This window comes from Gorilla gorilla, chromosome 1 (assembly GCF_029281585.2).
Source record: "Gorilla gorilla gorilla isolate KB3781 chromosome 1, NHGRI_mGorGor1-v2.1_pri, whole genome shotgun sequence".
In the NCBI taxonomy this organism is placed as follows: Eukaryota; Metazoa; Chordata; class Mammalia; order Primates; family Hominidae; genus Gorilla; species Gorilla gorilla.
Window position 1 is genome coordinate 165197929 of NC_073224.2, and position 14459 is coordinate 165212387.

Here is a 14459-nt window from a genome sequence, read left to right on the forward strand (position 1 = left end):
CCCGTACAGCATGTTAGTGTGCTGACTACTGTAGGCAATTGTAACACAATGAAAAGTATTTATGTATTTAAACATATCTAAACATAGAAAAGGTACAATTAAGATACAGTATAACAGGTGAAAAATAGCACACCTGTGCAGGGCACATACCATGAATGGAGCTTGCAGTACTGGAAGTTGCTCTGGGTGAGTCACTGAGCGGTGAGTGAATGCGAAGGCCTAGGATGTTCTGTATAAACGTATTACTGTATAAACTTTATAAACACTGGACACTTAGGCTACACAAAATTTCATTAAAAATGTTTTATTTCTTCAATAATAAATTAACCTTAGCTCACAATGAACATTTGGTTTATAAACTTTAATTTCTTAAAACTTTTTGACTCTTTGGTAATAATGCTTAGCTTAAAACACATTGTACAGCTGTACAAAATATTTCTTTATGTCCTTATTCTATAAGCTTTTTTATATATTTTTTTAACATTGGAAAAACCTTTTTGTGAAAAACTAAGATATAAACACACACATTAGCCTAAGCCTACACAGGGTCAGAATCCTCAGTATCACTGTCTTCCTCCTCCACATCTTGTACCACTGGAAGGTCTTCAGGGGCAATAACACACATGAAGCTGTCACCTTCTATGACAACAACGCCTTCTTCTGGAGTACTTCCTGAAGGACCTGTCAGAAGCTGTTTTACAGTTAACATTTTAAGTAGGAGTATACCCTAAAATAATGATAAAAAGCATAGCAAAGACACAAACCAGTAACATATTATCAAGTATTATGCACTGTACATAATTGTATGTACCATACTTTTATATGACTGTCACCACAAATGTGAGTAATGTGTTGTGCTACAGCTTTACAATGACCACATCACTAGCAATAGGAATTTTTCAGGTCCATTATAATCTTATGGGGCCACCATATCGTATATGGTATATGGTCCATCGATTAAAATGTTGTTATGTAGCTCATGAATGTATATTAAGGAATGTTAAGGAGTGAATGGGATTCAATGTCTTCTTAGGTTTATGGCCAGCAGCTGGTGTCTCCTCTCTACTAACCTTATATAAACAGATTATACTATACTATAGCTGATATAAACAGATTAGGAAGCAGCCCCTCTCTTAATTCTCATTCATATATTCAGTTTATGGAATCTTTAAAATACATAGTTATCTTGGAGATCAATTTAAATGAATGAAGTCAATGAGCCTCTTAGATTTTAAAACTGCAGAATGTGTTGTCATTTCACCACAGGATAGGCTCGTTCCACCTGCACTCTCTCTTTCCTACTGTTATTTATAACTTTTTTTTTTATTCATTTCTCTTCTCTTTTCATTTACTGCACTGCCAGGCAGATACTTCCATATTCTGTCCACCAGACTAGAAGAAATGCTCCAGGCATTCCGACACTGTGAGTTTCCTTTCCTGCCAAAATTTCCTTCCCAGAAGGACTGCTGTATATGTTGGTAGATAAGAATGTGCACTGCACAACTTCGAGTGCCACTGACATTGTCATCTAGGGGAATGTTCCCTCCCAAGTGGTACAGAGTTCAACTTACATAGCTGAACAAGTTGCCATGCTTTCCTGGAAACTGCCTTAGACCCAATGGTAAGGACTATAACTTACCTGAGCTCTTGCTTATTCTCCTATAAAGTGTACACATGAAATCCCTGGCACAGGTACACTGCAACATCTGTTCATGTGACCCTTTTTCTTTTCATTAGAAAATCTTCAATTCCTCCTCAAATGCTGTCTCCAGGAATAAGTCTGTTATCAGTGGGTTCTAAAAGTGCTGGGCTGATTTTATCAGAACCACTTGGATGAGTTGTGTGAAAAATAAAGATTCCTAGACTCCAGGATTAAGATTCTGGTTTGGAAGATCTGCGGCAGGGCCTATTAAAGCAGCATCTCCATGCCTCGTCCTGACCTAGGTAATTCTGATATGCAGCCATATTAAGGAAACACTGTCTACCTCCATGCTAGATTATAACGGCCCTTCACAGTTGGGCATCAACTACCTTGACTCGCATCACATGCTGTGTTTCAGCCTTTCTGGACTATTCCCCATCACTGACTATACCATGCTTTTTGATGCCTCATATCCATTATATACCCTTTGTCTGCGAGAGGTTTTCTGATTTTTCCCATCATGTGAACTTGTATCTTGTCCTTTTAGACCTAAATGAAATGGTATCTCCTTGAACTGGAATTCCAGTACTTCCAGTACTTCCTCACCTGTAACCAATTATTCCCAAATCTTTGTTCCTATAATATGTATTATAGAAGTGATACTTAAAAGTTACATGTCCCTAAAAGAATTTTTAAAACTATGTATTTACATCATTTAGTTTATAGCATAAGTTTAAATCACAACCAAAGATATAATTTCTGGCGTATCAACTATAATGCTAATTTCCAGCATTAAAATATCCACTATTATTTAAAATAAAGGTCTTTTTACTTAAAATATTTATGCTATCCCTTTTCAAAATGTATCCAAAATAATCTAAATACCTGTCTTAGGTCAGGTTATTTCAGAATAAGACACCATTCAAACATCTTTGATTTATTAAGCAGGTGCTCCTGGGAGAAACTGGTAAAAAAGTAGGGATAACTATAGCATTTCAGGTGAAGTCGCAGGATAAGCCGGGTACTGCTGAGAGCTTAGATGACGACTGCACATCCTCTGGGCAACAAAGTTATAGTTTGAAGCTCTGTACTTGTCATTACTGGCTTATGAATGGCTGATACACTCAACAAACTAAAATACTCTTATAAAGAGCAGCTTTATAAAACCTACTAGAAACATTACGGCCAAGACACATCGGAACCAAAGCTTAGTAATCTTCAGGGAAGATGGTAACATTGATTCCTAGATCATCATCATCATCATTTTCAAGTTCTTCATCACTTTCTTTAGTAATACACTGGGCACGTGTTTTTTCTGGGTTTCTTTTTTTCTTATGAATATATGATGAGTTATTTTTCTCTTTGATCTTGGGATGTAAGTTAGTCATAGTTTCCCTTTCCAAAGCATGCCGTAGGCAGTTGTAAAACCTGTGAAGAAATAAGTACTACTGTTATATCTGTGTGTACTGAAACGAAATGATTGAAATACACCAAGAGCTTATAAGTTATGTAAATTTGACTATGTCCCATATTAGCTTTATAAATATAAATCAAATAAATAATATGTTTTATTAGGGAAATAAATGCATTTCAGTTCTTTAAGAACAGCCCTGAAAACTGGATTGGAATCACCTCTTGACGACCTCTGTCCTACCTCACTTTCGAACCCAAATGTAGGGGTCAAAGAAGAGGGTAAAAAAGAATGCAATTATTATTACATAAATGTAATGGCTCATTTTAGGTAATCTGTATAATGTATGAGGTTACAAATACAGATCACCTCTACATAACTAGAAATAACTCCTCTCAATATTTTTCTTTTCAGTTTATTAATGTAGTCTGAATTAATGTATTTATTAATTAATCCATATACCTATTTTTCACAATTAGAATATTACATATAAAGTTTTACATTGTTTTTTCAAATTTAATATTTATTGAGAGTGGCAGTACAACATTATGTCATCTAGATTGGCCTTATTTACATTCAAATTTTCCCTGATACAAACAAAAATGTGGTAAGCATTTTTGAAAATGATGCGATGTGAGTTTTTAGCCATTTCTTTACTATAGACACCTAGAAATATCATTCCATGGTTAAAGGGCATAAACATTACAAGGCTCTTGATAAATACTGCTTGTTTTCCACAATAGATATTCAAAGAAATACGCTTCTAATAGCTGCACTTGAGAGAGATCAGTACACCTATACACTGAATATTCCCATCAAAAAACACATTCTACCTGGATGGGTGAAAATGATATCGCATTATTTTAACTTTCATTTCTTTGTAAGTAAAATAGAATGTTTCTCATTTATTAGCTATTTGAATTTTTTAGTGTAAATTATTCTTTCCCTTTATTAATTTTTCTATTGGAGTTTTAGTGTTAGTTTTGTGACACAATAAACTGTAGGCTCTCTGAAAACCAGGCCTCATTTCTTTTCTACCCTCATGTTAACACCTAACACAAAATTCTGCTTGACACAGTAGCCTGCAGCAGGCAGCATAGCATGGTGTGTTGCATGCATTTGACACCAACATTCTTTTAGGAAAGGTGATGTCAGCTAATTCCAATTACTTTCCCACAGTCTTGATTTGTCACATTTATAAAGCTGGATATTATTATCCTGTAGCTATCAGGGTTGTCACAGGATTACAGATGATATATGTAAGTACCCAGAGAGTTAGTTATCAAAAATGACTACTTTTATAGAATATAGACTTCATGAGAGCAAGGATCCTATCTACCTGTCTCCTGTTATATTCTTAGCATGTAGTAGAGTGCTGGCATACTCAGTAAGACTATATTGAATAAATGAATGAATAACCCCAGAATAAAAATGTAACTACAAATGTGTTATCCTAGGTCTCAAATCAGAATGATCTGAAAGTTAGGAAACCCCCTGCCACTGCAGAGATCTCATCTTACTTTTATGTCCTATTATAATGGGGGACTATGGCAAGAAATTTTTGATATCTACAGAATAGATCTCTATTTGGAACAATTTTCATCTTTGTTTGATTCAATAAACAGGCTAAGTTCTACTTACGAAGCCTATAAAACTCGAAAACTCCAAATATCCACCTATTCCTAAATATGTCACCTAACTCTAATACATATACAACATGATGAGTACACATCCTGTCCATTTTCAAGAACTTATGCATTCATCACTGTACACCTTGATATCTAGCGCTGTGCTTGGCAAACAACAGATGCTCAATAAATATTTTATCAATGAATGAATTAATCTCAAAAACGGACATAGAGTTAAATTTAAAAAGACTGAGATGCGTGACATACATAACTTTTTGGGCCTTGTTCCATGGTAACATCCTTTCACTTAATGCACCCTTTACATCCTTCTGTTACTGAAACCTGGCTCCCCTGTAGACACCATCTTCCATCGTTCCTCCCAAGCGGAGACTGCTTATGTTTTCCATATCCTGCTACCACAGAGCTGAGAGATGAGGTCAGAATAAAACCGGCTCATCAACATTTTCCCAAATTCCTCCATCTGCCCCTCATGTCATCTACCAATAATGTTTGGTTCCTTACATTGATGAAAACTTCTATGCTTGACTTGATCTTTCTTTCTAGGTCTTGTCACCATCTTAGGTGATGTCCATGACTGGTATCCTTCTCATGTTCCACACAGCCTGTTCAGAATGACTTACATTAATGTTATCTAAAACATAAATCTGAGCATGCCACAAGATGGTGTGGCTCATCCTGATCATAAGACGCCATCCATTTTATACAACCTCATCTTCTACCATTCTTTATCAACCCTGCACTTTAGGCTTAGGTAACTGAGTGTTTTTTTCTGGATTACACTTTCTTCCTAGAAAATGAAAGATAAGATTAAATTGCTCCTTTATGATCACCGAGAATTAACAGCTTGTGAAAAATGCCTCATCCATCACATTAAAAAAAAGTAATTAAAAAGGAATGTATGCCTTACTTTAATCAACCATTAAAGAACCCAAGAATTCAAAGCTATGTCCTTAGGGTACCAAAACAACTGGTAAAATGGAACAAAGATCCTTTCCTGAATGAAAACTTCAAATACTAGTTTTCCTTTCCCTTTTCTAAGAGAACTTTAAAAGTCCTTTGAGAAATAGTACTCAATAAGTCAAAAGTTATGTTCTCCCCTTATACAGTAACACTTAAGCCTGATTCTCAAAAGTGCAATTTTCTCAACTCTCACAGGCAACAAAATGAGCTCTGAGATTTAAGGAAAAAAAAAGAAGTATGTTCAGGCAACTGTATTTTTTCTCTCCTTGAAAGAAAAGCAAATAGTCTTCAGTTTTTCTGCCTCTGCAGTCAAGATTATCATAGCATAGGACAACTTATACTTAGTTCTCTTCATAAGTTTTCAGGCCAAGCCTGAGAAAATGAATTCTTGTTTTTCAACGTCAGTTAGAAAACCACTTTCAACAGAAAGCTAGAATTTCTCTAACTTCTCAAACAAAAACACAGAATTGAGGAAACTGAGGCACAATTTTATTTCCTTTAGGCTTCCATCATTCACAAATATCAAAGAAGGCTATTCTAATATGTATTTAGATTTTAACTAGCATTTTCTTTAAAAAACAACATGTACGTGACAGGCCAAGTGCCCAGTACTAGAAGCCCAGAGAAGTGGTCTGTGGTCTGTGCCCTCAAGGAACTCATGGTTTAACAGGAGCTACAGAACTGTAAAGCCACATTTAACACACCATGAAAAAGATGGGACACAGTGCTCCAACTGCAATCACAAAATGCTGTCCGTCATAAGATCCAATGCCTGGGCTGAACTGCAAGGATGAATGGAAGCTGACAATGTGCTAAGAGAGGAATTAGGAGGAAAAAAGATGGGGGCATGGGGGATGTCCCAGGAAAAACTATTAGAAAATAAAATATATGTTTTCGCTTTATATTATTTACTTATTTGGTCTTAAGTATACAGTTGACCCTTGAACAATATGGTTTTGAACTACACAGGTCCACTTACATGCAGATTTTTTTTGAATAAAAGCTACACCAAATATTCCTGCTTCTCCTTCTACCTTCTCTACCTCTTCTGCCTCTGCCACCCTTGAGATAGCAGGACCAACCACTCCTCTTCCTCATCCTACTCAAGGTGAAGACGATGAAGACAAAGGCTTTTGTGATGATCCATTTCCACTTAATGAATAATAAATATATTTTCTCTTCCTTATGATTTTCTTAATAACTTTTTTCTCTAGCTTACTTTATTGTAAGAATACAGTACACAATATATATAACATACAATACATGTGCTAATCAACTGCTTATGTTATGAATAATGCTTCCAGTCAAAGGTAGGATATCAGTACCTAAGTTTCTTGGGAGTCAAGTCATATGTCAGCCAGGTGCGGTGGCTTATGCATGTAATCCCAACACTTTGGGAGGCCAAGGCGGGCGATCACTTGAGTCCAGGAGTTTGAGACCAGCCTAGGCAACATGGCGAAACCCCATCTCTACAAAAAAATACAAAAAATTATCTGGGCTTGGTGGTACATGCCTGTAGTAACAGCTGCTCGGGAAGCTGAGGTGGAGGATCACTTGAGCCTGGAAGGCAAAGGTTGCAGTGAGCCAAGATCATGCCACTGCACTCCAGCCTGGGTGACAGTGAGATCCTGTCTCAAAAACAACAACAACAAAAGCCATGTGGATTTTCAACTACATAGGGGGGTGGTGACCCTAACTCCATGTTGTTCAAGGGTCAACTATACAGGAAAATGTGTGTTATTTATTTAGCTGTTTTAGACCCATTTTTAGAAATGGTAAGACTTGACCATGTGCAGTGGCTCATGCTTATAATCCCAAAACTTTGGGAGGCTAAGGCGTGACAATCACTTCTGGCCAGGCCAGGAGTTTGAAACCAACCTGGGCAACATAGAAAGACCTCATCTCTACCAAAAAAAAAAAAAAAAAAAAAAAGAAAGAAAAGAAAGAAAGAAAAATGATAAAGACTAGCAACTATGAGGAATCTAAGACAGCTGTTATTCTTTAGTCCTCCTTCTCTGTGTTACCCCTATTTCCAATCTGCTGCCATGTCTGATGGATATTCTGCAGTCTCATTCTCATTCATCTTATTACTCAGGGACCTATTACTTCTTCCCTAGGCTATAGAAAGAGCCTACTTGTATTCACCCCATCTCTAAACCATCTGACAGGTCTTCCAGAATAATCATCCTAATGCTTTGAAGCCTTAAAAAAAGTAGCACTATTTATGAAAAAGTTTAGTCAACTAAATTTGTGAACATTTATTAACCACTATTCTCATTCCAGACACTCAGAATATAATGAACAAGAAACTGTTTTTGCCTTTGGAGAACTCAATATAATGTGTTAACTTTCAAGCTCCTTTATCTTTTATCATTAATTCAATAAACATTTCTTGGGCTTCTACTATGAGCCAGATACATGTTACATTGTAGGATAAGATATCTCAAGTGTGTTTGTGTATGTGTGTAAGGTTGGGGGCTGGTGGGAGGAGTCCTATCTTCAAAGTGACCATGTTGCAGTGGAAAAAAAAAGATGTGCAATTAAGTAATTGTAATTCAATGTAATAGAAATACCTGTTTTGCACTGGTTAATGATGATAAGAATTGGAACCAAGAAAACGGCTGGGGGATTTAGAATAAGATAAGAAACATATTAAGGAAAAGCTGGTGAGATATTTTAATTAGATATGTTCAAATGGTTATTGGATATGTTGGCCCAAGACTCTAGAAAGATTTGGAAGACCTGCCAGTACATGGAAAAGTAGCAGAACTAGCTGAAGCCATGGGCCAAGGACAGAAGCTTGGAGAACAGTATTTAATGAAGAGGAAGAAGAGAAACCTACAATGAAACTAAGAAGAAACATCACAAGCAGGAAGAAAAGCAGCAAAGTGATACAACAGAAATTCTTACTCTCTCATCTTCTAGGTAAACTGAACCATTCACTGATCCCTATTTATGGCTTACATATTGCCACCTGTATTAGTCCATTTTCGTGCTGCTGATAAAGACATACCTGAGACTGGGCAATTTACAAAGAAAGAGATTTAATGGACTTATGGTTCCATGTGGCTGGGGAGGCCTCATGGTCATGGTGGAAGGTCTCACATGGCAGCAGACAAGAAAAGTGAGCTTGTGCAGGAAGACTCCCGTTTTTAAAACCATCAGATCTCATGAGACTTACAATCATGAGAACACCACAGGAAAGACCTTGTCCCCAGGATTCAATTACCTCCCACCAGGTTGCCCCACTGGCCCCTCCCAAATCTCATGTCCTCACATTTCAAAACCAATCATCCCTTTCCAACAGTCCCCCAAAGTCTTAACTCATTTCAGCATGAACTCAAAAGTCCACAGTCCAAAGTCTCATCTGAGACAAGGCAAGTCCCTTCTGCCTATCAGCCTGTAAAATCAAAAGCAAGTTAGTTATTTCCTAGATACAATGGTGGTATGGGCATTGGGTAAATACAGCCATTTCAAATAGGATAAATTGGCCAAAACAAAAGGGCTACAGGCCCCACGGAAGTCTAAAATCCAGCAGGGCAGTCAAACATTAAAGCTCCAAAATGATCTCCTTTGACTCCATGTCTCATATCCAGATCATGCTGATGCAAGAGGTGGGTTCCCATAGTCTTGGGCAGCTCTGCCTCTGTGGCTTTGCAGGATACAGCTTCCCTTCCGGCTACCTTCACAAGCTGGCACTGAGTGTCTGTGGCTTTTCCAGGTACACAGTACAAGCTGTCGGTGGATCTATCATTCTGGGGTCTGGAGGATGATAGCCCTCTTCTCACAGCTCCACTAGGCAATGCCTGAGTAGGGACTCTGTGTGGGGGCTCTGACCCCACATTTCCCTTTGGCACTGCCCTAGCAGAGGTTCTCCATGAGGGCCCTGCCTCTGCACTAAACTTCCATCTGGGCATCCAGGTGTTGCCATATATCTTCTGAAATCTAGATGGAGGTCCCCAGATGCCAGTTCTTGACTTTTGTCCACTCGTAGGCTCAACACCACATGGAAGCTGCCAAGGTTTGGGGCTTGCACCCTCTGAAGCCACAGCCCCAAGCTCTACATTGGTCCCTTTCAGCCATGGCTTGAGTGGCTGGGACACAGGGCACCAAGTTCCTAGGCTGCACACAGCACAGGGACCTTGGGCCCAGCCCACAAAACCACTTTTTCCTCCTAGGCCTCTGGGCCTGTGATGGGAGGGACTGCTGTGAAGACCACTGACGTGCCCTAGAGACATTTTCCCCATTGCCTTGGGGATTAACATTCAGCTCCTCATTACTTATGCAAATTTCTATGGCTGACTTGAATTTCTCCTCAGAAAATGGAATTTTCTTTTCTATCACATTGTCAGGCTGCAAGTTTTCCAAACTTTTATGCTCTGCTTCCCTTACAAAACTGAATGTGTTTAACAGCACCCAAGTCACCTCTTGAATGCTTTGCTGCTTAGAAATTCTGCCAGATACCCTAAATCATCTCTCTCAACTCCAAAGTTCCACAAATCTCGAGGGCAGGGGTAAAATGCTGCCAGTCTCTTTGCTAAAACATAACAAGAGTCACCTTTGCTCCAGTTCCCAACAAGTTCCTCATCTCCATCTGAGACTACATCAGCCTGGATTTCCTTGTCCATATCATTATCAGCATTTTGGTCAAAGCCATTAGACAAGTCTCTAGGAAGTTCCAAACTTTCCCACATTTTCCTGTCTTCTTCTGAATCCTCCAAACTGTTCCAACCTCTACCTGTTACCCAGTTCCAAAGTCGCTTCCACATTTTTGTGTATCTTTTCAGCAGTGCCCCACTATAGTGGTACCAATTTACTGTATTAGTCCATTTTCACACTGCTGATAAAGACATACCCAAGACTGGGCAATTTACAAAAGAAAGAGATTTAATGAACTTACAGTTCCATGTGGCTGGGAAGGCCTCACAATCATGGTGGAAGGTGAAAGGCATGTCTCACATGGCAGCAGGCAAGTGAAGAGAGCTTGTGCAGGGCGACTCCCGTTTTTAAAACCGTCAGATCTTGTGAGACTTATGCACCATCACAAGAACAGCACAGGAAAGACCTGCCCCCATGATTCAATTATCTCCCTCCAGCTCCCTCTCACAACACATGGAAATTCAAGATGAGATTTGGGTGAGGACAAAGCCAAACCATATCACTATCTCTTTTTCCTTTGTTCATGCTCTTCTTTTTTATCTATCATGCTATTTCCCCCTCCCACAGAGCTCTTCATATAAAAACCCTGCCTGCATTTTAGGCCCTGCTCAGTGACTTCTTCCAATATGCTTTCTTTGATTACACTATACCACTTCTGAGTATATATCCAACAGAACTGAAAGCAGTGACTCAGACACTTGTACAATGATGTTCAGAGCAGCATTATTTATAATAGCTAAAAGGGAAAGACACCTTAAATGTCCATTGACACATCAATGAATAAACAAAATGCAGTCTATAAATACAATGGAATATTATTCACTCTTAAAGAAACTGAAATTCTGATACATGTTATAGCATGGATGAATCCTGCATTAATGAAGTAAAATAGGCCAGATACTGGAGGATGCATATTGTATGATCCCACTTAGATGAATTACCTATAATAGTGGAATTCATAGAGAAAATAGAATAGTGATTACCAGGGGAATGGAGTATGAGGAATCGAGAGTTAGTGTTTAATGGGTATAGAAGTTTAGTTTGTGATGATGAAAACGTTCTGGAGATGGACAGTGGCGACAGTTGCATAACAATGTGAATGCACTTAATGCCACTGGTTAAAATGGTAAATTTCCTATTGCATACATTTTATCAGAAAATAGAGTTAAAAAAAAAAAAAAAACCATTGAAAGTGGATTCAATTACTTTTCTTCCAGATTTGCTTTATCAACAATATTAGATGACAATATATTCTGCCCCTTTATTGTACATTTTATGTAATATTTTCTCATTACACAGTTGGTGAAAAGCACATGGCTAATTTTATGCTACTCATAGCCAGATGATGGTTTCATCTGACCCATGTGCTGACTGCTTATTAATAGATTCAAAGATAGCCTTCCTCTTGTAGTCAGTCAATAGCTATCCAAATTTCTCTAGATTGTTACGTATGAATTGTCTTCCTACATCTGGTGTCAGTCCCTGTCTCTTCCAGTCTCCAAATTAGCTGTTTATAAAGCAGTCTGCTGCTTGAAGGTCTTGTCTTGCCCAGCTCCAGAAACGACAGGAACCCAATGGATAAGTCTCTTCCCATAAGAAGTGGGCTTAGGAATTGTTTCTCATGAACAAGGCCTTTTTTTTATTAAAAATATTCTACCTCTTTGATTTTCACATTTATAGAATATTTCTTATTGCTGAAATGTTTTTCGGGATTTTTTGAGTTTTTGAAATTCTCTGAATTGTGAAACTTTGGTCCTATGGCAAACCAATCTTAGTACTTAATGAATGTCTGATTGCATAACTCATCACCTCCAGGATTTTTTTCTCTTTTCAACATCAGAAGAGTAACTCTTTCACTGCATTTGGTTGAACATACAGCTGTTCCCAAAGGAGCTCCTTAATTTGCTCTCACTTTCTAAATTCACATGTAATCTTCTAATCAGTATCTTAAGACATTTTTACCCTTCTTTAATTTTTCCCTGATTTTATATGATAAGCGTGGCTCTTAATGGCAGCATGCACATTATAATCTCAAAACATATTTTTGAGTCAATGGATTTAAGCATAATTTGATTTTATAGTTGGTGAACGTGGCTCAATTAACTTCACCAGGTGTACAGTTAGTTGATCTTGGGCTCTATTTATAAGCTTGTTAGAATTCAAGAAAGGAAACAGAGAAAACTGATTTGCTACCTCCTATGTTTTAGCAAACAGTCTCACTGGATTACAATTTAATAAGTGGTAAACTTATGGAATGGTACCAGTAAATACTTACGTATAGTAGTCTGTAGTCTGGTGGAATGGGTTTTGGTTATTTAAAAGTATTACTTTAGTTAGAATACCTGCTCAAAGCATTTTGTGGCCAGGTTTTTGTGGTCAGTTTTTCTCAACCAGGGTGTGGCTGGAAAATTAAGCTCTAGTACCCTAAGACATCCATTGTAAGTAATGAATTGACTTTTCTCCAATGTATCTAAAATAGTACATGTTACACAAAATCCTTGGGAGAATTCAGAAAATAGTCACTCAAATAACTTTGTGAATTGTGTGGTTCAAATGAGGAACCCTAGTTGAGAAAGCCTGGATGGTGATATTTTTATGATTATAGGTTTATTCTCCATGAATCAATGAAGGAGAATGGCTATCCTGTCCTGAGAGTCCAAAACATAACAGGGTCAGGGCAGTCATTATAAATACACTACCTAATGAATATAATAATTATTCTTTAAGATAGGTATTTCCCAGAAGTTACAGATAAGAAAATTGAAGTCCGGAAAGTTGAGCAATTTGGTGGAACCAGACTGAGTAACTCAGAACCAGGATTTGAACCCAGTTCTGCCTTGGTGGCATACTTCTACCTCACTTCACCCTTTTACACTGCCACCACTAGCACTTGTTGGCCTTCAATGCTTCAAAAAAAGTTCTAAGTATTAAAGAATCTTAAGCAGGCAAGTTAAGCAATAGGAATCCTTTGCACTTTACAAACATGATTTGATAAAGAATGGCTTAGCAGAGAGGCATACCAGAAGCATCCTGAATGAGGCTATTGCGATGGTCGTGAATGAGGAAAGAAGCAGTATGGATGGAGACAGAATGACTGAAGAGATATTCAGACAGCGATTGACTGAATGGAAGTAGCCAAAAGAGTGGGGAGAAGAAAAAAGAAAATTATAAACGACATCAAATTGGCAATTACTCCTTGGATAACTCAAAACTGTGCATCTAGCTGATGGTAGGTCAGTGGCATTACTTTCATATATGAAAGACAGCATAATATTTACTACTTTATATATAAACTTTATTCTTGGGAAAAAGTTGTAAAAGAAAATAATATAAAAGTTTCCTTTGCCAGGAGGTAACGATGAAGAACAAAAGAAGTACGGAGATGTGAAATGAAAGCCATACCTTCCTATTTGGAAAGTTATGGCAATTCTAGATCTAATCCATGACAAGAGTTTGGTATTAAACTAGCCTAAGCCAGAGAAGTGAAATATTTATCAGACAAAAAAAGTCAACCAGGCTGTTCCCCTCAACAGGAAAGACTAGGTAATCTCTGATAGGTCCCATCTAGGGGCAGTGTGCACCTCTTCCCTGGCTGCCTTCAAACTGATCAGTTACAGTTCCTGTGGCTGCTGGGCTGTCTTTCTAGAATAATTATGTTTCTCCCCTTTATGCCGGCTTCTGGTGGTCATGTGCCCTACCATCCCCCAGAGAGCCTCTCCCGTATGCTCCATTTAGTGCCCATGGCAGCCGGACCTACTCTCATCTATTACTTTGATCATTACTATGATAATAAAAGTATTTTTAAATTATCTACAAATAGATAAGCAGTTGGCATTATAAACTGAAGATGGTAAGTATTAATGTTTTCAAGGCTGATCTAGGCTTATAAGAATAACATGGAAATACCCAATTAATATACTTCTCAATTCTTTTCTTGTTTTCCTCCATTTTTTGATTTGCCACATTTAACAGGAAGTCAATATATTCCTCTGTCACCATCAGTTTTCCCTTATGGCTTAATGGAACTTCTAAGCCATGTGTACTCCGGACAGCCTACAAGGAAAAAACAATTTAGATATGAAGACTTAGATACCACAGAAACTGAAAATAACTCAAGAAAAGTCCCAGTCAGGGCTGT

The 14459-nt window shown here is 37.8% G+C and overlaps 1 protein-coding gene across 4 annotated transcripts in view; it reads right to left on the reverse strand.

Moving 5' to 3' along the window:
* Positions 1 to 288: 288 nt before the first annotated feature.
* TYW3 (tRNA-yW synthesizing protein 3 homolog) overlaps positions 289 to 14459 on the reverse strand; it is a 28179-nt gene continuing 14008 nt past the window's right edge. For 2 of the 4 annotated variants that reach the window (XM_004025988.5, XM_055367005.2), the window contains 2 exons: positions 14241 to 14374; positions 289 to 3070 (listed from right to left, as the gene is read on the reverse strand). In XM_004025988.5, coding sequence (XP_004026037.4) covers positions 2851 to 3070; positions 14241 to 14374 — 354 coding nt within the window. In that variant the 3' untranslated portion in view covers positions 289 to 2850. Of the gene's footprint in view, positions 3071 to 6987; positions 7132 to 13341; positions 13443 to 14227; positions 14375 to 14459 lie in introns of those variants that run through there. The other 2 variants (XM_055366948.2, XM_055366986.2) reach the window with 2 other exon arrangements.